General features: G+C 46.5%; 1 protein-coding gene across 4 annotated transcripts; it reads right to left on the bottom strand.

The window, feature by feature from the left end:
* Positions 1 to 525: 525 nt before the first annotated feature.
* LOC100278572 (serine/threonine-protein kinase CTR1) lies at positions 526 to 20,410 on the bottom strand. 4 transcript variants are annotated; one of them, XM_034059670.2, is made up of 17 exons: positions 19,572 to 20,405; positions 18,884 to 19,182; positions 18,626 to 18,767; positions 18,289 to 18,392; positions 17,842 to 18,050; positions 17,576 to 17,671; positions 17,106 to 17,318; positions 16,872 to 16,912; positions 15,659 to 15,727; positions 15,387 to 15,487; positions 15,204 to 15,288; positions 15,011 to 15,109; positions 13,887 to 13,955; positions 13,677 to 13,808; positions 13,409 to 13,503; positions 13,026 to 13,305; positions 526 to 1,032 (listed from the first exon to the last, which is right to left on the bottom strand). In XM_034059670.2, exons 1-16 carry the CDS (start codon positions 20,028 to 20,030, stop codon positions 13,209 to 13,211), a joined length of 2,310 nt encoding a protein of 769 aa, XP_033915561.1. In that variant the 5' UTR covers positions 20,031 to 20,405; the 3' UTR covers positions 526 to 1,032; positions 13,026 to 13,208. The 4 variants fall into 4 exon arrangements, with proteins under 4 accessions (XP_033915561.1, XP_033915563.1, XP_033915564.1 ...); XM_034059672.2 differs by lacking the exon at positions 526 to 1,032 and adding an exon at positions 3,046 to 3,216 and having other exon boundaries at positions 19,572 to 20,410; XM_034059673.2 differs by lacking the exon at positions 526 to 1,032 and adding an exon at positions 9,209 to 9,729 and having other exon boundaries at positions 19,572 to 20,410.
* Between the last annotated feature and the right edge of the window lie 2,262 nt (positions 20,411 to 22,672).

Here is a 22,672-nt window from a genome sequence, read left to right as displayed (position 1 = left end):
CGTTTCCCCGTTGTATATACTATGTGCTCATTGTATATACGTTGCTTGCTAACACATCGATGTCATAGATACAATGTAAACGCTATTGTTGTTACTGTGATGTTGATCAACAACAAACTTAAAGATAGATAAACATATTGCTACTGATGATAGCAAGAACATCTAACTACTTCCACTACATCATTTTTCTGCTACGTGCACATCTAACTACTTCCACTACATCATTTTTCTGCTACTTCCACTACATCATTTTTCTGCTACATTGCACGTATACTAGTAACGATATATGATCCTCTACTCATAAGTTATCTTAGTTAAACATGGTACACATTTTTTTCAACAATGGCTATATTAGCTTCTTGGTTATGGTAATCAATTAAAGCTGTTTGGAGATCAACAATTGAATCCCAAGATTTGAACTCCACGTGGAAGGGCAATGGGTTAGCAACTTAGCTCCTGAGGCAGCGCGAGTACCTGCATGCACTGATGGAAGTAATATGCACAGCCACTCCATAAAACAGAAAATATTCCAACAGATCAAACATATCTGCTGCAGGAACAAAATACGTGGCAATCCATGTGAACCCTCCCCACAAGCATGGAAGGAGACCGGAAAAGGTTCGTGTTTGTTTGGCGCACTTTGTCTTCAACAGCAACAATGGTACAGATCGACAGAAGTACATGCGCCATCACTAGGTAAATTTAAGACATGTTACAGTACAAGAGACGAAGAAACAGGCATGCATACGACTGATATCACCTTCTACGGCACTGCATTTGCTCGCTCCGGAGCCGTATCAGAAATGAGGCCTAAACGTAGGTCAGCCTAAACCTTTGGTTTTCATGGTTGCCTACAGTAATATACTGTACAAACACAAAAGGACCTCTAGATGAGTTTGAACCCAAAAATAGCCTTAATACAATGCCCGACATCACACAGGACAATTCCTGTTCGTATAAGAACCCAAACGAAAGTCTGAATTAGTAATCAATCAAAACCCATACACATTTCCTGGTGATGTCCATGCCGACCTGTCAGTAGTTATACAACATCATCAGCCTTACTTAACAAATAAAAAGAAAAAAGAAAAGCTATATTAACCCATAAAGTTATGTTGGGCCAGTACGAGCTCAGCCAATAACTCTTTACCCTTTACAAACAATATAAAAAAGATCTGATAACCTAATAGTCACCACAAACAAGTTTCATTGCAAAGCAGCATTCAATAAAGCATAGTGATGCGCGTAGCAAACTTAGTAGCACAAACCCAGTAAAAAATTAGGCAAGTAGACTAAATCTGCCTAATAATTTCAATGCAAAATGACAATCTAAATCTAAGGAGCTTCCATTTATTACTATATTAAGCGCGGGAGCAAGGCTGTAACGTGGTTAGGCCACGTATTCTCGAAACATACCTATCGTTCGATCCCACATCAACGCTGCACATGAAGCGTTTGTCTACGGCGTCGACATTTTGCTGGAAGCCTCCGAAGATCGCCATATGAAAATGGTGTCTTTCGGTTTTCCAGTCATCCGACCGTGCCTTCACGGCCCTGCACAGCCTCTCCAATCCGCAATTTGTGACGCAACGCGACGTGAACCTTCCAGGTGCTCCATCCTCTGGCTTACGTCCCGAGCCGCGGCTAGCGGTCGTGGTGGCGACCTGCAACGCCGGCGCCTGCGTCCCACCTTTCCTCCCTCTCCGCGGACCTCGCGGTGCCGTTCCACCCCCGGCTAAACATCGTCGTGAAGCTTCCCCCACCCCCACCATCTCCTATGCCACTGACGCATCAGGCGCCCACCATTCCTCCCTCTCCTCGGACCCCATCGTGTCGTTCCACCTCCCTCCCCCACCATCTCCTATGCCACCGACGCAAACCCCCCACCCTCTCCATTCCGTGAAGCTTCCAGGAGCTCGAGCTCCTTCCCGGTTCCCCCTCCCCACAGACCGCCGCCGCCCCATCTCCTATGTCGCCGGCGCAACAAGGAAACAACACCACATCTCTAGGGCGAGCTCCAACAGACCACGAACGACCCAACCAGCTGGCCGCCATACCCAACACCAAAGGAGACCATCCCCGTGGCGACGCTGCTATCGCACGTCTGGATCTCGTGGCACCTACCGCTGCACCAGCCTTGACGCGACGGGTCGCCTGCTCTTGTCGTGGCCTCTCGGACGCCACACCCGGGTGTTATCGTTGTTCTGTTTTACGAAGTCGAGGTGAGGGGAGGGGAATCGACGAGTTGGGAGAGAAGGATCTACCCTTTTCTCGCTCGTTCGCAGTTCTACATCGTGGCCATCAACGAAAGCGACTGCGACAGCCATTGGGAGCCGCTAGCGCCCAACAAAGAGGTTCAGGTACGTACTGTCCTCCTTCCTGGTCTCTTATCGCTCCGAACCTGACATCCGCCAAATATTTTAATGGTTCCATGAGCTAGGTGAGGATAAGTTAGGGCTTCTGATCTCTGGATAGCACTGTGTCTGGGCAATCGTGCTTCATCTGATGAAATTGTTTCATAATTGCCCTGTCAAGCCATAGTTCAGAGACCATGAGTTATGCAGCACAATAGTCCTCTTATTTCGTGTACTGTTGGACATGGTAAAGTCTACAAATTCTGAACACTAAAATCTGCATTTAAGTTGACATGGCAGTTCCATATGCATTGTTTGCCACTCTATCTGCTTACTTTTCCACCTAGGCACAACGTCAAGAACAACAACAGTCATCCATCAGTATTTCATGTTGGACTAACACTGGTGATTTTGGATATCAAAATGTACAGTTCTTAGTTCTTACTAATCGTCAATAAACTAGGGAGCCATACAAGGAATCTGCTTAGAGTGAAGCGCAAGATTGAAATGGTTGACGTCATGTTTGAGCAAATTCTTGACACAGAGTAAGGACGAGCTGCACACTGAATACTTCTTTCAACTCATAGTTGCTTATAATTTTGCCTTGTGAACTGTTAAGCTCCATATTTCCTTACAATGCCTTCTCAATCAATTTGATCAATCAACATTGTTTTTCAGGGGCAACTCACTATGGGATGCGACAACAGTGGCTTATGCTCAGGTCTTTAACATTGTTTTCCAGGGGCAACTCACTAATTGATGTGGCAACAGTGGCTTATGCTCAGGTCGTTGCTCCTCACCCTGAATGGGCAATAAGGAAAGCAGTTGCTGCTGGATGTACGCCCTTCCCTCAAAGTCACAACTGTTGAAGAAATTAAATGAAGATGGTAAGTACTTTAGATCTCTTGTCCGTTCAAGCTTCAGCCCCCAACAAAACAGCAAGCGACTGGTTTTTGTGCAGAAATGATGTCAAGGACTGTGTACCCTTGACTCGCCGGACCGCGGCTACGCAGCTCGTAGCCGTCGGCCGTCTTCTCCGGTGGGGATTATGCCTCCCAACCGCAGGTTTAACAGAGGTAGGAAGGTGAGAGATAACTGATTATTGCTTTCCTTCAAAGGTCCGGTTACAATCAATTTATAAGGCCAGCGGCCAGCGCAAATGGGGAAGCTCTCCTTGATTATAGAACCTGCCCAATACTTAGTTTCCTTCCTAGGCCTTTCCTTCCTAGCCGCCAATCACTCCTATGCCTTTCCTTTCTAGCCCTTTCCTTCCTAGCCGCCAATCACTGGCGCCATTTCCTGTTCTGCGCGATCTCCTGCTGCGCGGTCGGCACGTTCCTCAGCGCGGCGAATGTCCCGCGCGCGCCTCCCCCTACGGATATACGGTTGACCGTACATGACATCTCTCCCGGCCTCGAAGGCCAGCTCGTCCTCGAGCTGAAAGTCGGGAAAGCGGGCGCGGAAGTCGTCGAGGTCCTCCCACGTCGCGGACGCAGCCTGCTCATCTTGCCACTGGACCAGCACCTGACGGACGCCGCGGGCCAACCGACCAGCAAGGATGCGACCAGGGGCGGACACTACCGCGCCATTGAGAGTCGCTGGCAGCACTGGTGGCTCTGCAGGCGGTGTGCCCACGAATTTCTTGAGGACACCCACGTGGAAGACGTCATGGAGCTTGGCGCCCGCCGGAAGCTGTAGTTGCACCGCTGCCTCGTTGATGACTTCCTGGACACGGTAGGGGCCGACATAGCGAGGCTTTAGCTTCCCAGTAGGCGTTCGTGGCAGCGACGCTGCCGACCGTTGACGGAGACGGAGGAACGCCCAGTCGCCCACTTCGTAGACCACCTTTCGATGGTGCTGGTCGTAGGCACGTTTCTAGGACTCCTGGGCCTGCTGTAGCCGATAGCGGACGTCGTCGAGGAAGGCGGCGCGTTCCTCCATCTCTTGCGCCACTGCTGCCACCCGCGTCTCGCCGGGTTCGTAGGAGCGAATGGAAGGAGGGTCACGTCCGTACACCACCCTGAACGGCGTCGCGTGGAGTGAAGGTTGGTAGGCGGTGTTGTAAATGTACTCCGCCCAGGGAAGCCACTGTCGGGGCCGGTCGCTGGTGAAGCATCGAAGGTACATGGTGATGACGCGGTTGGCGGCCTCTGACTGGCCGTCTGTCTGTGGGTGGAAGGCGGAGGACATGTACAGCTTCGAGCCGGTGAGTGTCATCAGCTCTTTCCAGAATGACGAAGTGAAGACCGGGTCGCGGTCCGAGACGATGGACTGTGGCACGCCATGAAGGCGAACCACCTCAGCGAAGAAAGCTTGCGCCACCGATTCCGCCGTGTAGGGGTGCGCTAGCGGGATGAAGTGGTCGTATTTGCTGAAGCGGTCGACGACGGTGAGGATGACCGTTTTGCCGTGCACCCGAGGCAACGCCTCGATGAAGTCGATGTCGATGTCTGACCACACGCCGGAGGGAATCGGGAGAGGCTGGAGGAGGCCGGCTGGACGTAGGTGGTCCGACTTGTATCTCTGGCACGTGCTACAGGCCTGGACGAACTCCTGCACAATACGACGCATGGCCGAAAAATGGAAGTCGCGCCGAATTCGATGCAGGGTGCGATGGACGCCCTCGTGACCATCATTGTGTACCGCGGCCACGATCTCCTGCAGAAGGGGTGAATCGGCTGGTATGTAGAGGCGACCCTCCATGGCGACCATGCCACCTACAATGGACTAGGGCGCCTTGAGCGTGCCTGCGCGGATCTCATCGTAGATGGTGACGAGGGCCGGGTCGGTGGCTTGGGCCTGCCGTAGACGCTCTATGAAGTCGAAGCGGGTGCTGTTACAGCCAGCAGCTCGCCCTCCTCGGTGTCCCGTCTGGACAGGGCATCGACGACAGCGTTCGTGGCGCCGGAGCGGTACTCAACCTCAAAGTCGAAGCCCAAGAGCTTGCCAACCCAGTGATGTTGAGGTATCGTGGCGAGCCGCTGGTCGAAGAGGTACTTGAGGCTGAAGTGGTCAGTCTTGACGATGAAGCGGCGCCCCCACAGATAGGGCTGTCAGTTCCTGACCGCCTGGACCAAGCCGATGAGCTCGCGCTCGTAGGCTGCGAGCGCCCGATGTCTGGGCGCGACCGGTCGGCTGAAGAAGGCACTGGGTGTCCTTCCTGGACAAGTACCGCGCCAAACCCGGACGATGACGCGTCGCACTCGACAACGAATAGCTTGGCGAAGTCCGACATGGCGAGGACGGAGGGTAGACGTGACGGCCGCCTTGAGCGCCGTGAAGGCGACCTTCGTCGCGTCATCCCAGACGAAGTCGTCCTTCTTGAGGAGGGTCGTGAGGGGGGGCAGCCATCGTGTCGTAGTTGTTCACGAATCGGCGGTAGTATCCTGCGAGGCCTAGGAAGCCCCGCACGGCCTGGACGGAGCGAGGCGGTGGCCAGTCGTAAATGGCCGCTACCTTGGCCAGGTCCATGGCCACGCCTGCCGCTGAGATGATGTGGCCGAGGTAGGTGACGGAGGATGCGCCAAAAGAGCACTTAGAGCGCTTGACGAAGAGCTGGTGGCGGCGCAGCTCGTTGAGGACCGCCCGGAGGTGGCGAAGATGATCTTCCCATGTCTTGCTGTAAATTAGAATATCATCAAAAAATACCAGCACGAAACGGCGTAGGAACGGCCGGAGCACGTCGTTCATCAGAGCTTGGCACGTGGCGGGGCGTTGCAGAGCCCGAACGCCATCACCAGGAACTCGTACAAGCCGTCGTGGGTGCGGAACGCGGTCTTGTGTACATCTTTCGGCCGCATGCGCACCTGGTGATATCCCGACCTGAGATCAAGCTTGGTGAAGAACTTGGCGCTGTGGAGCTCGTCGAGGAGTTCCTCCACCACCGGATTCGGAAACGCGTCCTTGACGGTGAGGGCGTTCAAGGCTCGGTAGTCGATGCAGAAGCGCCATGACCCATCGGGCTTCTTGACCAAGAGGACAGGCGACGAGAATGGGGAGTCGCTGCGACGCACAATCCCCTGATCAATCATGGCCGCGCACTGCCGCTCCAGCTCATCCTTGTGGGTCGTCGGGTACCGGTAGGGGCGAACGGCCACCGGTTGCGTGTCCGGTTTAAGGAGAATGCGATGATCGTGGGCCCGCTTGGGGGGCAAGCCCGTAGGAGCCGCGAAGACCCCTCAAACGCGTCCAGGAGAGCCTCCAGTAGTGTGTCGCCCGCGGTCGTGGTGCGCACTGCCGGCCCTTTGTTGCCTGGAGCGCCTGCCCAGGTGGTGGAGCGACCCCTTTGTTGGAACGCCATGCGGCGAACGGCGAGGTCCCACACAATTGGTCCCAATGCATCGAGCCAGCGGGTGCCAAGGACGACATCGTACCCGGCCAAGGGCATCACGAAGAGATCGGTCGGGAAGGCTTCCCCGTCGACATGGAGCGGCGCGTTGCGGAGGACGCCGGCGCAGGTGATCCGCTCGCCATTGGCCACCATTGCCGTGAGGCGTGGTCGCCGTTGGATGGGGAGGCCGGAGCGATGCGCCGCTGTTGCGGAGATGAAGTTGTGGGTACTGCCTGAGTCTAGCAGTGCGACCAGAGACACTGGGCCAAGGGTGACGGTGATCTGCATCGTGTCGGCTGTTGCGACCCCGGCCACCGCCTGCAAGGAGAAACAGGGCGCATCTATCCCGGCTGTCTCTGTCGTGTCTATTGCGTCATCGACCTCCACGCCGTCGATGAAGAAAATCCGCCTGCAGAAACGGTTGTGGCCACGGGTATACTTCTCATTACAGTTAAAGCAGAGGCCCTGGCGGCGCCGATCCACCATTTCCTCCATCGACAACCGTCTGTTGTTGCCTTCGTCGCGGCCCTGAGGTGCGCCCATCGGCGGCGCGAGGAGGGCAAGCTGCTGCTGGGGCGCCGGAAGCGCATGCTTTGATGCCGGTAGTAGGCCTCGCGATGCTGGTCGGGCCGGAGTTGGAGGCTGTCGATCGAGTTCCATTATCTCAACCTGCCGCGCCAAACTCATGGCGGCCGCCAGTGTCTCCGGGTTGTGGATCCGCACCGCGTGGCTGAGCGGCGGCAGGAGCCCCCCGGTGAAGAGTTGGACACGCTGGGACTTGTCCAGCCTTCCCGCTCGTGAGAGCAGCTCCTGGAACCGGTTGGAGTAGTCCTCAACGGATCCGGTGCGGCGGCACTCGGCGAGTTCGAACAACGGCGCCGACCGAAGAGCAGGGCCGAACCGTAGTTGGAGCAACTCCTTGAAGCGACCCCATGGAGGCATCCCTTCGTCGTCCTGGAGTTGGATGAACCAATGTTGTGCGATGCCCTCGAGATTATACGAGGCCATCCAAACCCTTTCTTCCCCCATGGTACGTTGCTGGCGAAAGTATGATTCGCACCGGTTGACGAAGAGGAGAGGATCTGACTTGCCATCGTACCGTGGGAAGTCCAATTTCTGGAACTTCGGTGGACGATCAAGGTCGCGGTGAGCGTCGGTGCGGCCGCCGCTGGACGACGATGTGTCGGACTTCTCCTTCAGCCCGGCTATGTCGGCCTGCATGTCCTTCATCATCTGGATCACATCGGCGAGGGTGGGCTCGGACATGGTGGTGGCTGTGGGTGGCGAAGTGGGCGATGGTGGAGCGGCTACTGGCGGGTGAGCATTGGTGGTGGAGGGCACGGTGGGCTAGGAGTGGTCGGGCGAGGAGCGCCTGACTCGGGATACCAAGTTGTCAAGGACTGTGTACCCTTGACTCGCCGGACCGCGGCTACGCAGCTCGTAGCCGTCGGTCGTCTTCTCTGGTGGGGATTATGCCTCCCAACCGCAGGCTTAACAGAGGTAGAAAGGTGAGATATAACTGATTATTGCTTTCCTTCAAAGGTCTGGTTACAATCAATTTATAAGGCCAGCGGCCAGCGCCAAATGGGGAAGCTCTCCTTGATTATAGAACCTGCCCAAAACTTAGTTTCCTTCCTAGACCTTTCCTTCCTAGCCCTTTCCTTCCTAGCCGCCAATCACTCCTAGGCCTTTCCTTTCTAGCCCTTTCCTTCCTAGCCGCCAATCACTGGCGCCCTTTCCTGTTCTGCGTGATCCCCCTGATCTGCGCGATCTCCTGCTGCGCGGTCGGCGCGTTCCTCAGCGCGGCGAATGTCCCGCGCGCGCCTCCCCCTACGGAAATACGGTTGACCGTACATGACAAATGATCACAGCACAACAGTATTCTAGGTCCTTATAAAACTCAGAGTCATATCTGATTATTTTGTTGTTCATGTTATAGCACATCACTCTTAATTTGTGTCAGAGGAAATGGCCGAAAGTGGCAAGCCACAAGTGACAGTCTTATGCATTTCCTTTCACAAATTTTCTTTTCACCATTTGTAGTCGGTTCTATTCTACTATTTACGGTTGCTGCTGCCTTAACCATTGTCATGTTATCATATAAACACACTTACTGATTTTTTTTTCTCGAACACGTGGGAGAACCACGTATCAATATATTAAGAAGATAAGAAAAAAGGTCTAGAAAAGACCCAGTACAAAGGTGCCAAGAAAGCACCCACGGAAATAAAAAACCAAAAATCAAACTACAGCTAAACCTGCCTAAGAGCAGCAGCCCCGCCAAGACCCCATAACAAGGCCTCATCATGGATGGACAGCAAAATTGCGTGAATGTTTGGGGAAGCATTGTCAAACACACACGCATTTCTATGCTTCCAAATCTGCCAAGCTACTAAAATTACAATAGAGTTGAAACCTTTTTTCTTATGCTTAGACACCAGTCTTTCTGCCTCACTCCACCAATCTTGAAACCCTGTAGCATCAGACGTAGGCGCAAGATGTTGCAAACCCAGCCTGCTTAGTGTTCTAAACCAAACTTCCCTCGTAAAAACACAAGCCACCAGCATGTGATGCACTGTCTCATCCTGCTGATCACACAAGGGACAACTATCTTGATGATCCATTCCATGACGTGCCAGTCGATCAGCCGTCCAACATCGGTTGAGAGATGCAAGCCAAATGAAATACTCGCAGCACGGGGGGCCCAAGTCTTCCAGATTCTTTTAGCAGGCTCAAAGGTTGTTGCACCACCATGGAAGCGCAAATAAGCAGAGCTGGCGGAATACAGCCCCGAGGAGGATGGCAACCACCGATGCTGATCCTCAACATTAGGATACAGCTGCACCTCTTGGAGTAAATCCCAGACCAACAAAAACTCAAACAGCACCTGCGTCGTAAGGCTTCCAGAGATATCATGCACCCATCCATTGGCTGTTAAGGCTGCTTGGACAGATCTGCGCCGCCTTATTTTCGCGGGCACCCGATTTATTAGAGCGACACTGACTGATTAGAGTCTAGGCCAAAATGATAGTCCTTGGTGCCTTCCTATGAATAGATTCTAGGATGTCAAAGCCTCCAAGGAATGACCAGATATCTTTACAATTTTCAGATTTTATTTTGTATTTCTCTCATCCCTCTAGAAGCACTCGCAACATATTGCGAGCCACATGGGTCTTCACTACCAATGTTGTACACTACAGTTTCTGAACATAAAAAACTGCATTGTGATTTTGGAAATTTCAATGTAGTTTTTCTTTTATACAATAACTGAAGTATTTCTCCATAGGAGGAACATGGTAGGAACAGAAAATTCTCTGATCAAATAATGCCTAGTAAGTTTGAAGTGCAAACAACGCCAATGAGCAGGGGCGGACCCAAGGCGGCTGGCGCAGCGGCACGGCGGTGCCCCTGCCCCGTCTACTTCCGGCGCAGCCACACAGTCGCGCAGGCGCCCGGCGCACTCGCCCCAGCCCCGGCGGCTCGACTAGCGCCCGGCGCCTGGTGGTCACCCCTTTCCAGCCGGCGGTGCCCCCTTCGAGGGCAGCGCAACCAGCGCCCACTCCCAGGACTACTGCAGCAAGCCGGCAACAACCAACAAGGTAAGCATGCTGCAGACAAGTTGTACTAGTGTACTGTGCTGTAGATTGAGCCGTCGAGTGGATGAGATGAATATTTGCAGACAGGCTGCCTTGATAAATTGTGTCAACCCAAGCCCTGATCATGAGACTGGCTAAATCAGCTCGTCCACCAACCAGGTGTACCATTTGAATTTTATGCAGCATGGTAATTTGAAGCTGTTTTTATGGTATGTGGTAATATTAATGTTGCACCTATGCAAATTATGCTTGTCCTCTTCTACTTAGTAATAAAAACCGGTGTGCGGTTTATGCTGTAAATACTATATAATATCAAATAAAATCACTGGGTTTTACTAGAGTTTCTGGTCATTATAGTTTTTTTGTTTGGGGGACATTTCACATCACACGGGAAGAATCAGTTATTCTGAGTGCAATCTGTTTTGAGGAAATGACAATACTCTTCATTTATGTCCGAGGAAATGACAGCAACAATGCTAACTTATTTGAAAAAAAAAACATTTGGCATGCTGCTGCATTCTGTTTGAGTGCAATCTGGATTTGGGGAACTAAGACATTGAAGCAATAAGTATGTTTTCACGACATGGCAATTATATGTGTGCTTTGCTTCTCTTATAGGTGCAGAGATAAAAGGGAGGAAAGAAACAGATGTGCATTATGCTCTCCACATTCTAATTATTACCCATATGATCATTTCGGATTGACACATACACCATATGCATCTTGCTGTTTATCTTCTGAATAAAATAAAAAACATTATTATTCAAGCTTAGTCTATACGGTTTGCTTAAAAGTGATGATATCGATGTACTTAGCTATATATTTGTTCTAGCTACTTAGGTATACATTTACTCTGAATGTTGTTATCTAAAAATTTTGCCATGAACTTACCAAGCATAGATGTTCAATTTATTTAGACATATATAAGTACTTCCTCCTTCAGATACAAATGGTCATTTTTCTCACTTGCCTGTCTATTGTTCCAATCATTATCTCTAAAGGCTGCCTTCATAAAATTGTGTTATTTGAAGTGTTGTCTCTAAAGTATAATTCTGATGCCCCCAACTACATGTAGATCAATTTTTTGTAGAGCTTGGTACAACAGCAGCTCTACGACATTGTTTGCAGTATTATCTCTAAAGGATCCATTTATTTATAAAAGTGTATTGTTGCACATATTATTTCTAAAGTATAATTCTGTTTTTTTCAGATCTCTAAAGTTTAATTCTGATTTCCTAGGTGCTTATAGAGCAAGTTCTGGGTGAGAATGCAGAAGCAGTTCTAGGACGTCCAGGTTTTATTTCCCTTTCTTTTTTTAGTGAATAGTGGGTTACAACTTATTTTCTTGGTGCCAGACAACCATCACTAAGTACATTTGATTTAGGGTTGTACTATCATCGATCTTGGATTATTCTGCACAGTGCTGCTTTACGCAGGGAATAGTTTGCCCTTTAAAGCTACATAGAGATGAGTGGATGGTCTCTAATTACTTATTTATTTATTTATTTATTTATTGTATTTTACACGTTCTTGGCTCTGACTGAATTTGGTGTGGTGTACTCCTCGAAATGGAAATCAGATAAGGAAGGTATGGTGCAATCTCAGTTCATATACACTAAGTGTTGTTTAAAATTTTAATCATGGGTTTATAAGGCATAAATACTCACTTTATTTAGACATGACTGCATTCTTTTTTGGAATAAAATAGTTAGTGCATACCTGCAAAAACTCACTTCAAACTTTCTTTCATCGTATCGTTAATTTGTGGCCATTAAGACCAATACCCCCTCCGTTCCAAAATAGTATTCGTTTTAGCCCTTATTTTTTATGCCTATCTTCAACTAGATGATGATGAATGTAGACACATATATAGAACATATACACTAAGTATTGTATGAATCTCATAAGTCATAAAAAGGCAAAACGAATTTTATTTTGGTACAGAGTATTATATTGCTTCGGCAGTCGGCACAAAGTATAGCATTTAGACTGCTCATGCTGCATTGCTGCTACATTTGTAGACTGAAACGTTCTACTACTAAAGACAATTATCTGTTTAGATAATTCTACCACTTCTATATGTATACATCTATACATACTAATGTTCCTACATATCTAAAGCAACACTTTTTAACATTGTAAACGGATCAAAGAATAGAGCAGGGCGCGAGCCAGTTACTAGTTATCATAAGTACTAGTAGTACCAGCTATCAGAGCACACTAATCAAATCTTGTCTTTAATGTATTAAAATATCAGAAGTATAATTTTGAGTAATCAATGAATTGCTGCAGTCCGTAGCTATGAACTTGATACATATAATTATATAAATGAACAAAATGGTTTTAACTCAGTCAACCTTTTATACAACATAGGTTGCAAGAGAACAACTGAAAATTAACACAAGACAAAATGGACACTAAGGAACTACAGCTAGCACAGTCCGTGTTTGATATTTAGCCTCGTTTAACTTGTCCATCAACATAGTTTGCTTAACATCAGCATTGCTTTACTTCCTGTCCATTGTAGATGTATTTGATTTTGTATTTAACTAAACATGTTAGCAAATATTGAAGTAAACCTCAGTCAACAATCCATAAATAGTTGAAAATGTTGATATGTGTTTGATTTTGTATTGAAGTGAACTTAAACATCCTTGCAAATATTTAAGTAAACTTCACATTCAACAATCCATAAATACTTGAAAATGTTGATGGGAACAGAGCCCTCTGAAAATGGCAGCATACCTTAAGCCATGGAAAGAAATTGCCAGGCACACTTCATTTGAAAGATTATGAGAATTGTATTATCATAATGAGTAATACCATCCAAGGATTATTCAATTATAGCAGATCAGTATTAGGACACTCATGTTGATGTTATCAGGACCACTCAGTAAAATACATCTTCCCGTACCCGTATAGAACAGGCTACGAATCTGAACGGATCAACTGTGCCGGAACCTTATTTATTAATGGTTTCAAAGTGTCCATAATATTTGCAAACGAGGGTCTTCGCCATGGTTCACTACAGAAGGCACAGCATTCGTATAGTTAGGCCCAGGTCCTTGTGATTAAATTCAGAGAAATAAAGCTGAAAGGGGGTATATAGGTGGAACAAAAATACATACTTGGCCCAGCAAGATTCAATTAATACGGCTACTAGAGGATTCAGATCTTTTGGGATTTCAAGCCTTCTTCCTTTGAAACCTACAGCAGCAACCACCTGCAGAATAGCATATAGCCATATACAAAACTGAGGATAAAGAGAGTAATGGTATGCATCACTTCGTGTGTTGTTGTATGTCCATGAGCACAAAATGTGTTCTTGATGCATTTGATAGTCACCATGAGTGCATGTGTTGCTTTATCAATGCCGCTACCGGATAATGAAGTTACCTGGGCAGGATTCAGGTTACACCATGGTTGTTGCAGTGTCATTAGTTCCCATAGGATAACACCGAAGCTATAGACATCAGATTTCTCATTGGATGGTTCATCTCGAAGCACTTCAGGTGCCATCCATTCAGGCTGATATTTAAAAGACAGGATTATACAAGGCAAATTTCAGTGAAAGGGGAACTTAAAAAAAGTTGAAGAGGCTCTTACAGTTCCAGCCAAAGACTTGGAAGACAGGAAAGTGTTAGCTTTCAGTCTTGAAAGGCCAAAGTCACATACCTAAGAATAATTAAAAGGTAAAATCTTTAGCCAAATACCTAAGAATAGTTAAAACCACATGGAAACTAAAAGAAAAATGTGAATCAAGTAAATATTAGATTAACGAAAACTTTTATTATGACTTCTATAAGGAACAATGCCACAACTAGGGATGAAAGTGGATATCTGAATTGTTAGGACAGATTTAAAATGTATGAAATTTGATGTTGATCTTTTCTTATGTTATCAAGCACATTATTACATTTTGCATTAATTGTTTTATGCATTGTTTGCTCCCTATAACAAAAAAAAGTGAAAATCCGAATTTGCATCTGAATTTTATATGTATCATTTGAGAAGATATATGGTAAATTTGAGGTTTAGCTTTTATGAATCTTTACAAGCTCAATGCGAAAAACAAGAATATGAAATTGCATAGTAGATTTTATATCATGTTTATTCGCAATCAAATAAAAAGACCAAAAAATTGATATTCGAATAAGTATCCATTTTCATCATGCTATGTCCAGAGCACAGTATTTCTGAATTTGGTTAGGGAACTTAGCACATCTGACAAGTACTTTCCATGAATATGTTTACTAAAAACCATGATCACTGAATACCATGGCAATCTGAACTTAGAAATAAATCATGACTGCAAGCTGCAATCAGCTCCAGTCCTACAAAATCATTACAATAATTATTTGTGGTCTTTCATTGAATTTTCTCTATCAAGATTCAAGGGAGGGTTTGGATGCAATGGGGTTAGGCTCAATCACCATGGACTGACAGGAAGGGAAAATAAACATCCCCACCAAGAGTGGAGCAAATCCCAGGTTATCCAATGGAAAAACAAGAACATGCAAGATTATAGCTCTATTGTCTTCCTAAAAATCATGTTCGCTAGGATTGGACAGTATTAGATTCAAATGCCATTGCAAATTTGCAGTTTTTGAAGTGCACAAGAATATTCACCAAGATATCTATGATTACCAACCACATGTCATCAAAACATGGCAGATAGCATCAAAATGCAATTTTGTTTGCTTAAATGCGGTAAGATACAAGAACCATACTTTGACAGTATACTTCTTGTCAACTAGAAGATTTGGAGACTTCAGATCACGATGAACAATAGGAGGGCTGCGTCGATGAAGGTAATTCATTCCTTTGGCCTGTAAAGCCAGCACAGAGGGCTCAGATAGTAACATTGTATTGCTTTAATTCCATAACATGAGGTAAAGCTGAGGAAACAGGTTGTCACAATACCACATCAAATGCCATGTTTAATCGGCGTCTTTCATCTAGAACTTCCTTTGCACCACTCCTGTGCAAAAGTTTATACAAACTGCCCCTGCAATGGAAGAAGAGTATCGCTTGTTAGAAGTAGCTAAGCTGATAAACTATTATGGTACCATATAATGAAGACAAACAAAGGTATAACTACCATACCTAGACAAGTATTCTGTAACTATAGATAGATTTGGTGGTTCAGTAACAGCACCCATGAATAGGACAATATTTGGATGTCTCAGACTTTTCATGATTGCAACCTACCACATTAAGAAAAGAAATTATAAGGCAACTACTTTGAACAAGAATTCTCCATAAAGGCATAAACGTGATGTAGATACAGAGGAGTATTGCCATAAGGCAAAATATTGTGCCCTGCCATAAATTATTCAAAAGATTCCCATGCAACCCATCAAAATTATTCAACAGACCTCTCTCATAAATTCCCTGAAACGCTCTGGGTGAAAATCTTGCTCCATAAGTATTTTGACTGCAACATCCTGTGACAATATAGAGTTTATTTTAACATAGCCAAAGATCACCAGGAACAGAGACCCGTTCAAAGGACAAACAGAACAATAGATGAACTGAGACAAAACAAAGGCTCAGATGAAAGAATGTAGTGTTATGGAGTTTGCTAGAATTTTTCGTGGACACTGTTTGGTGATAAATGAGTTTGCACACGATGAGCAGTATAAGTTGTCTGGATTAAGAAAAGAAGCCCAGCTTGATTTTAGGGAAAGAACAAGTCCAATCAGTCAATCTGAAATTCTGAATTTTTAATTATAAGTTCAGCTAAGTTAAACCCATTACCCATACATCATGGTTCTTAAGGCGGCAAGGCGAGACAAGGCGTTGGACCACCGCATGAACGTCTAGGCAACGCCTAGGCACTTACTAAGGCGATGCCTTACCAAACAGACAAACAGCAGCATAGATGAGGAAGAAAAAGGATAAAGGAGAAGGGTTAGGGGAGATGTATAAGGAAGAAAAAGAAAAAGGATAAAGGAGAATGGTTAGGGGAGATGTATAAGAAATGGCCCAGCCCATATATCCTCCCCTTGTGGTGGTTAGGGTTGCCCCTGACCTCTTCTCTGTGCGGCGCTCGCCCCCCCCCCCCACCCCCTGTCTCGTCTCTACACGCCGCTCACCCCTGTCTCTGCAGCGCCGCTCCCTCGATTCTCTGAATCACCTCCTCTCCCAAGCTTTGTGCCGCCGCTCCTGGAGCCTCCGCGCCACCACTCTCGTCCCCCAAGTCTCTGCTAGGCTTATTGATTGATATCCTTCCGTTCTTCCACATCCCCTCTTGCCTCTCTTGCTGTTTCTTGGCTAGGCGACGGGGTCGCCTAGAAATTTTGAGCGTCTGGACGCCTAGGCGACGCCTTTGAAACTATCCCATACATAGAAGGGTTCATCCATAAGGGCCGACTATGTAATAGACTGGATGAAGCAAGAAAGAAAGGAATCCACTTTCCATTTCCCAGCCCCTCTAGTTTAACATACCTATATCTTCACAGAGAAGTGTGCTCATGACAGAATAATAGAGCAAGGTTAATTAAACAAAGAAGCAAAAGCAGCAATCCTATTTGAAGTTGCCAGTTATAGCCTTTAGGTTATTGATAAATAGAGAACACAAAAGCTTACAGATCCATGCCAATCAGCACGATGAACTGTTCCGAAAGAACCTGGAAAGAAAATATATTTATGTAAATCAGAAAATTGTTCCTTTCATAGGATGAGATCTAACAGGCAAATTTCTCAGTGTGATTTATATCTGATTAAATACTAAGATTGCTAACACAGTGGAAAGAGTAGTCCTATTAAGAAAAAAAATGCTATTGTTTCCGCCAGACTAGAAAAGGCTGAACTTTCGAGTACCTGCACCAATCTTCTCCTTTAAAATCAACTCATTCCATGGAATGATCAAATCATCCGCAGCAAGTGACAGATCACTGACTGTATTCCGCAACTGTGTAGTCACCAATTCTTTCTTTTTGTCAAGTTCAAGCTTAATATTGGAGGAAGTAACAAGTGGCAAAACCACCCGAGGAGCTTCTGGCACCATAATATCTGGCTTCATTATTCCTTGCCCTACATCATCAGAACATGCATATAGTGAAAAAAATATAGCAACTTCAGACAACCATGCAGTTATATACGCGAGATGTATGGGCTACAGTTAATTATGTGACTTCCTAGTACATGAGCAAAAAGGATATCTTGGGGTGTGTATCTGTTTCTTGATAATGTGTCCATGTAGCATAGTATGACACCAAACCCCATAATAACGGCTGAGAACAAAAAGAGGTGGTATATTTTCAAAACCTATGAGCATTGACATGATTTACCTTTTCCTGGCACCCAGCTGTTAATAACATCATCCCCAGCAACATGTTTCTTAGAATAGGGATGGTCCAGAGAAATTACTGTGCTATTAGCAACACCTGAAAAATGTTTGGGACAGTCTATGTCACACTCCTGACAGATAAAAACATCCTTGATGAAGAATCCATCATTAGCCTATAGCAACTGCTTAATAGACAGACACCAATATAAGTACTAATTCCCTGTTGACACATGAGGAAAGAAGTTAAGACATCCAGAAACTAACAACCTGTGGAAGAATCACTGAACAAGAGATTCAGGGAATGGCAATCTGAGAAGTATTGCTTGGCTACTGAACCAAAATTTGAAGTTATCTCCAATGACCTAAATTTTGGGGGATGGAGAGGTGAGGATACTGATAGTGAGTAGGGACCATTGACAAAGGAATCAGGATCAGTAAGTTGGCCTGGATCCCTAATTAAATCAACCAAGAACTCCCTGCAAAATGAAGTTAACAATAGTTGAGTACATAACACAAGGCAAATTAAGTCAACCAATCAATGATATCAAAATAACAGGTAGAATAAGATAAATATTCCAGATGCACATGAGAATGAGTCATCATTGCCCATAAATTATCAAAACAATGATTAATGGAGAAGCAGTATATCTGCTAAAATGGTTCAAGGTTCAGGCATTAAAGGGTTCTAATCCAAGATCTTCAGAGGCAAAATACCTTTCAAGCCCAAAGCGTACAAGGCAGGAGGAGGCATCATCAGATTTACAATATTTACAACCCTTGACAACTCTACAAGGAATATTGACTTTATCTGCTAACACCTGCAGCGGATACAGTACAAGTGTAACGTCAGTAAAGATCCAAGGTTGCAAAAAAAACTTAAGTGGTAAATCAGCTATTAATTTCTGAATTAGGATATAGTTACAGTCACAAGCATACATGTGAAAGCACTCAGATAGAACTCTTTACTAAAATTTCGGTCGTAGTTGTCACTGTATTAACATACTTCCACAAGATGAACAATCAGGGAAACAACTTAAAACAGAAAACATACTTTAAATAGCAACGAGCGATGCTTGCAAAGACCGATAGGGAGCTTTCCAAGATGAAGCACAACAGATCCTGTACTTGACTTGATGGCCTCAATGCACTCTTTCCATCGTTGAAGCAAGTTCTCTTCATTGGAAGTTGTACCCCTTAACGATGAACAAAAAATTACATAGTATATATATATATATATAAAAATTTTCAGAAACCACATGAACCAGACCAAATCAAAAGGAGTATAGGAGCTTATTGATACAACTCTCACCCCATTCTTGAAGATATGAGTTTGGCCAGTTGGATTACCACATCTTTGGCATCAGCAGAACTGGAAAGAATGCTGGAAGCATAACTCTCCAACATACCTAATTCAAAATCAGTTCTTCGATCGATAAGAATGGCTTGAATGGAAGGATCATCAGGACGGACAGACTTGAGTGATTCCATGGAGGGTATGTGGTTCTCTTCCTGTACATCAGTGCATAGTGACCATACAAAGGGGTCCATCCCATGAATCAAGTAAAATCCATCTGGTATTGTGCTGTTGTATGATAGCGAACCATTTACCTAAAAAGGCATTAGGAACCAAGCATGAAAGCGAAATACAGGACGGCTACAAACAACACAAATACAACAATAAGATTTGTCTCAATAGGTAGTACATAGAATTCCAATTGCACATATATAAATGTATCTTTGGTGGTGTTTGATACACTGACATACTGTATGATTTCATTTTACACGAGTCCAGCTGCAATCCAAACATAAGATGTGGTAAGCATGAACTGCAGTATGATCTACCAAGTCAAGTAACTGAACCTAAGGCTTTTGTTTGCAGGTTAATTAATGGTTTGTTCAGCACAGTTTGTGACCAACTGACCATGTTGCAGCATTCTGAAATTTGGATTTCTCATAAAGAGAGAAACACAAAGGAAGGGAAGGTATGCTGAGAGTACCCAGAAGCGATGCGAGAGCGACTCCGCAGAGGGCGCGGGCTGCGCGAGCGGGAAGGCTCTCCCGTTACCGCTGCCCCTCCCGCTTCCTGAATCGCCTGGGTCGAGGAAGCCCGGGTCGGCAGCGCACGCAGCATCGGCGCAGAGGCGGAGCGCGAGCGCGAGCTGCAGCTGGTAGGTCTCCTCGGCCTGCTGCGCCCAGCTCTTGCAGGGCGAGCCAGCCGCCCCGGGAGGCGCCGCTGCCGATCCGGGCGGCGCGACCCCCGCGGCCGAGGCGGGGGGTTGTAAGTGGAATGGGTAGTCGCTGGAGGTGGAGATAGAGCTGCCGGCGCCGTAGCTGCTGCCGCTGGACTGGCGCTGCAGGATGTTGGCGGGGGCGGGAGCAGGTGCGGCGGCGTCGTCGGGGAACTGTGGGAGGAGGGAGTAGGTGGTGCGACGGCCGGCGCCCGGGGGCAGGTCCATGGCCGGGCAGGCCGGCGAAACCAAACCCTAGCGTCGGCGTGGCTCGTCGTCCGGGTCCGCTCCCCTGAAAGAGCAGGCGGTTAGTTTTTGGTGGCAATTGGCGGGTGGGCGGGGCTTAGACCAAGTCGCCGTCGACGTCTCGTCGGTAGTAGGGTGAGGGTAGCAGTAGCAACTTGCAAGGAGGCAGCCGCTTGTCTAGCGCGACTGCGCGAGGAAAGAGAGCCGCTGTGCGAATGCTCGCTAGTCGCTACGCTGCTTCGAGCGGTGGGCGTGTCCGCGTGGGCCGTGGAGGCGACAACGCGCGTGGCTGCGGATAGGAGCAGTGGCCACACAGAGTGACAAACAGCAGCCGAGAAAACGAACCAGACCGCCCGCCGCCAGAGACGGCCTGCATGGGCATGGCTATTTACAGAGTTAAGGTCAGCGCAGTCATGGCCGAAAACGAGCCTGCTCGGTCAGCTCGGCATTGTATGAGGCTATGAGCTAAGAATAAGGTTCGGGAGCCGTAACCGATAAATATTATTATATTATAAATATTTAAAAATATATAAATATGGAATATACAATCATCATTCAATATTATAATTAATCTAAATTATAAAATTACATAAATCCATCATCAAAAGCTAAGAAACAATCATACTATTATAGAAGTATTCAATATCCATTACTATTTTGTAGATTAATTAATTTAGTATAACTCGCGAGCCCACCTCGGAGCATCAACTTCTGCGTACCAGGACGCTCCCAGTTCCAAGGGGCAGGGCGACCTGACAATGACAATGGCGAACAAGGCTAGACATGCCAACATCCCAACAGAAACTAACCTTTGAATTAATGACAATGCTATTCTAGATTATCCTATTGTTGGTACCTCGGAGCATCAACTTCTGTGTACCAAGACAAAAGGCAGCATGTGTGTTGGATCAAAATATTAGCGCAAGGAAAAAATCAAATGTAGTTGATTAAAGGATAAAACTGATAATCAGATGATCGGGAATAGCATTGTCATTAATTCAGAGGTCAGTTTTTGTTGGACTGTTGACATGTCTATCCATGTTCGTCATTGTCATTGTCCGATCGCCCTGGCCCCTGGTACTGGGAGCAGCCTGGGATCCAAGATCCATCCATCCCCGTGTATATTCAAAAAACACAAAAAGAGTTGTATGATAGTTGAATATGCATGTATATTCAATTGCATGCATTATACACGATATATGTGAATGGTAGAGCGTCCGATAGGGCAATGTATTTTTCTAGTAGGTTAAAATATGTGCATTTATGTGCCTATGGGTATACCCGCGGGTAGCGAGTATTGGTAGGATATTGTACCCATCGCGGGTAGTGTGTGCATGTACATATTTGGTATTAACCTCGCAGTTACGAGTTTGTAAACCCTACACCCACGAGTTTCGTTGTCATCCCTAGCCTTGGCTAGACATTTCGAGCTCAACCGGGCAACCAGAGTGACGATGCCTCCCCACCAATCATGATTAGTCTAACGGGTGGGCATCATGTGGTCGGTACCGATTGTGTCGACCTCTTGGTCCGTTTATTCGTTCGATGGGTTTATTGATTGGTTGGTCTAATTGATACCAACCATATTGAAGTTGATGTTGCTCAGTATTGACCGATCAACACTGACTAGTGTGTAGGACGATCTAGTTGGTACTGTCTCAAACCAATATCGATTTTGGTCAACTTTTAGCAACGTGATATGTTCTAGTTGGTCCACACATGTGCCATGTCAGTTAGATATTTTTAAATCTTTGGGACATTTCCTTGTATGTCACTATAATTTTGTTCATTGCCTTATTTACCATCGTAAATAATTCTATTCCCTTATATACCAGCCGAATGTAATTTTTTATCCTTCTATGTCATCGAGAGTGGCATCCACATGTGATGGCATGTAAGGTAGTGTTTGGTTAGAGAGCCAAGTAGAACGGAGTCGTTCTGTTCTATTTTGTTGTTGTTTGGTTACAAAGCAACTAGAACGGAGTGACTCCAATTAGAGAATATTCTCCTCAGATCCGGAACCATCCCACTCCAAAAAATCAATGGAACGGAGCCGCTCCGTTCCCAGCCCGCTCGCACAGCTCGCTCTCCCATCCGTGCGCGGCAGCTCGCGCGCCTCCCTCTGCAACCAAACAAAAAACAGAGCCGCTCCGTTCCAGCTTACCAAACATTGAACAGAGCGGCTCTGTTCCTAGAATCAGGAATGGAACGGCTCCGTTCTACTTGACTACTCAACCAAACACTACCTAAATGTAAGAAATTGCATATGAGTGGCATAGAACGGACTGGGACTGTTGAGCACCAAATTGAGCGGGCGGACGGTCCGGCCCTGAGGCCGGACGGTCCGGACAGTCCGCGCCTGTGGGCCGGACGGTCCGCGCTTGCGCAGAGCAGTTTAGGGTTCCGAGTTTTGTGCTATGATTGTTGGCTAGATTCGCGGAATTAACTCGGAATCTAGTCGTGTAAAGGGTCCAGCCCCCCTCCTCTATATAAAGAGAGGTCTACGGCCGATTTGTAACAAACAATCGAATCAATACAACTTTTATTCGCATTTTATCCTAGGAGTAGTTCTAGTCTAGTTTAGGTTTAGCCTCTCAATTTCCAAATTCTTCGCCTCTCTTCAA

This window comes from Zea mays, chromosome 2, assembly GCF_902167145.1.
Source record: "Zea mays cultivar B73 chromosome 2, Zm-B73-REFERENCE-NAM-5.0, whole genome shotgun sequence".
In the NCBI taxonomy this organism is placed as follows: Eukaryota; Viridiplantae; Streptophyta; class Magnoliopsida; order Poales; family Poaceae; genus Zea; species Zea mays.
The sequence above is the reverse complement of the archived record's forward strand: the minus strand, read 5'-3'. Positions and strand labels throughout refer to the sequence as shown.

Excerpts from the sequence above, each read along its gene's own strand:
- LOC100278572 (XM_034059672.2), bottom strand. The coding sequence starts at position 20,030 with ATGGACCTGCCCCCGGGCGCCGGCCGTCGCACCACCTACTCCCTCCTC. Across the intron at positions 17,319-17,575 it reads CAGCTGGGTGCCAGGAAAAG|GGCAAGGAATAATGAAGCCA; the intron begins GTAAATCATGTC and ends CTGATGATGTAG. Across the intron at positions 15,488-15,658 it reads TCAGGGAATTTATGAGAGAG|GTTGCAATCATGAAAAGTCT; the intron begins GTCTGTTGAATA and ends TTAATGTGGTAG.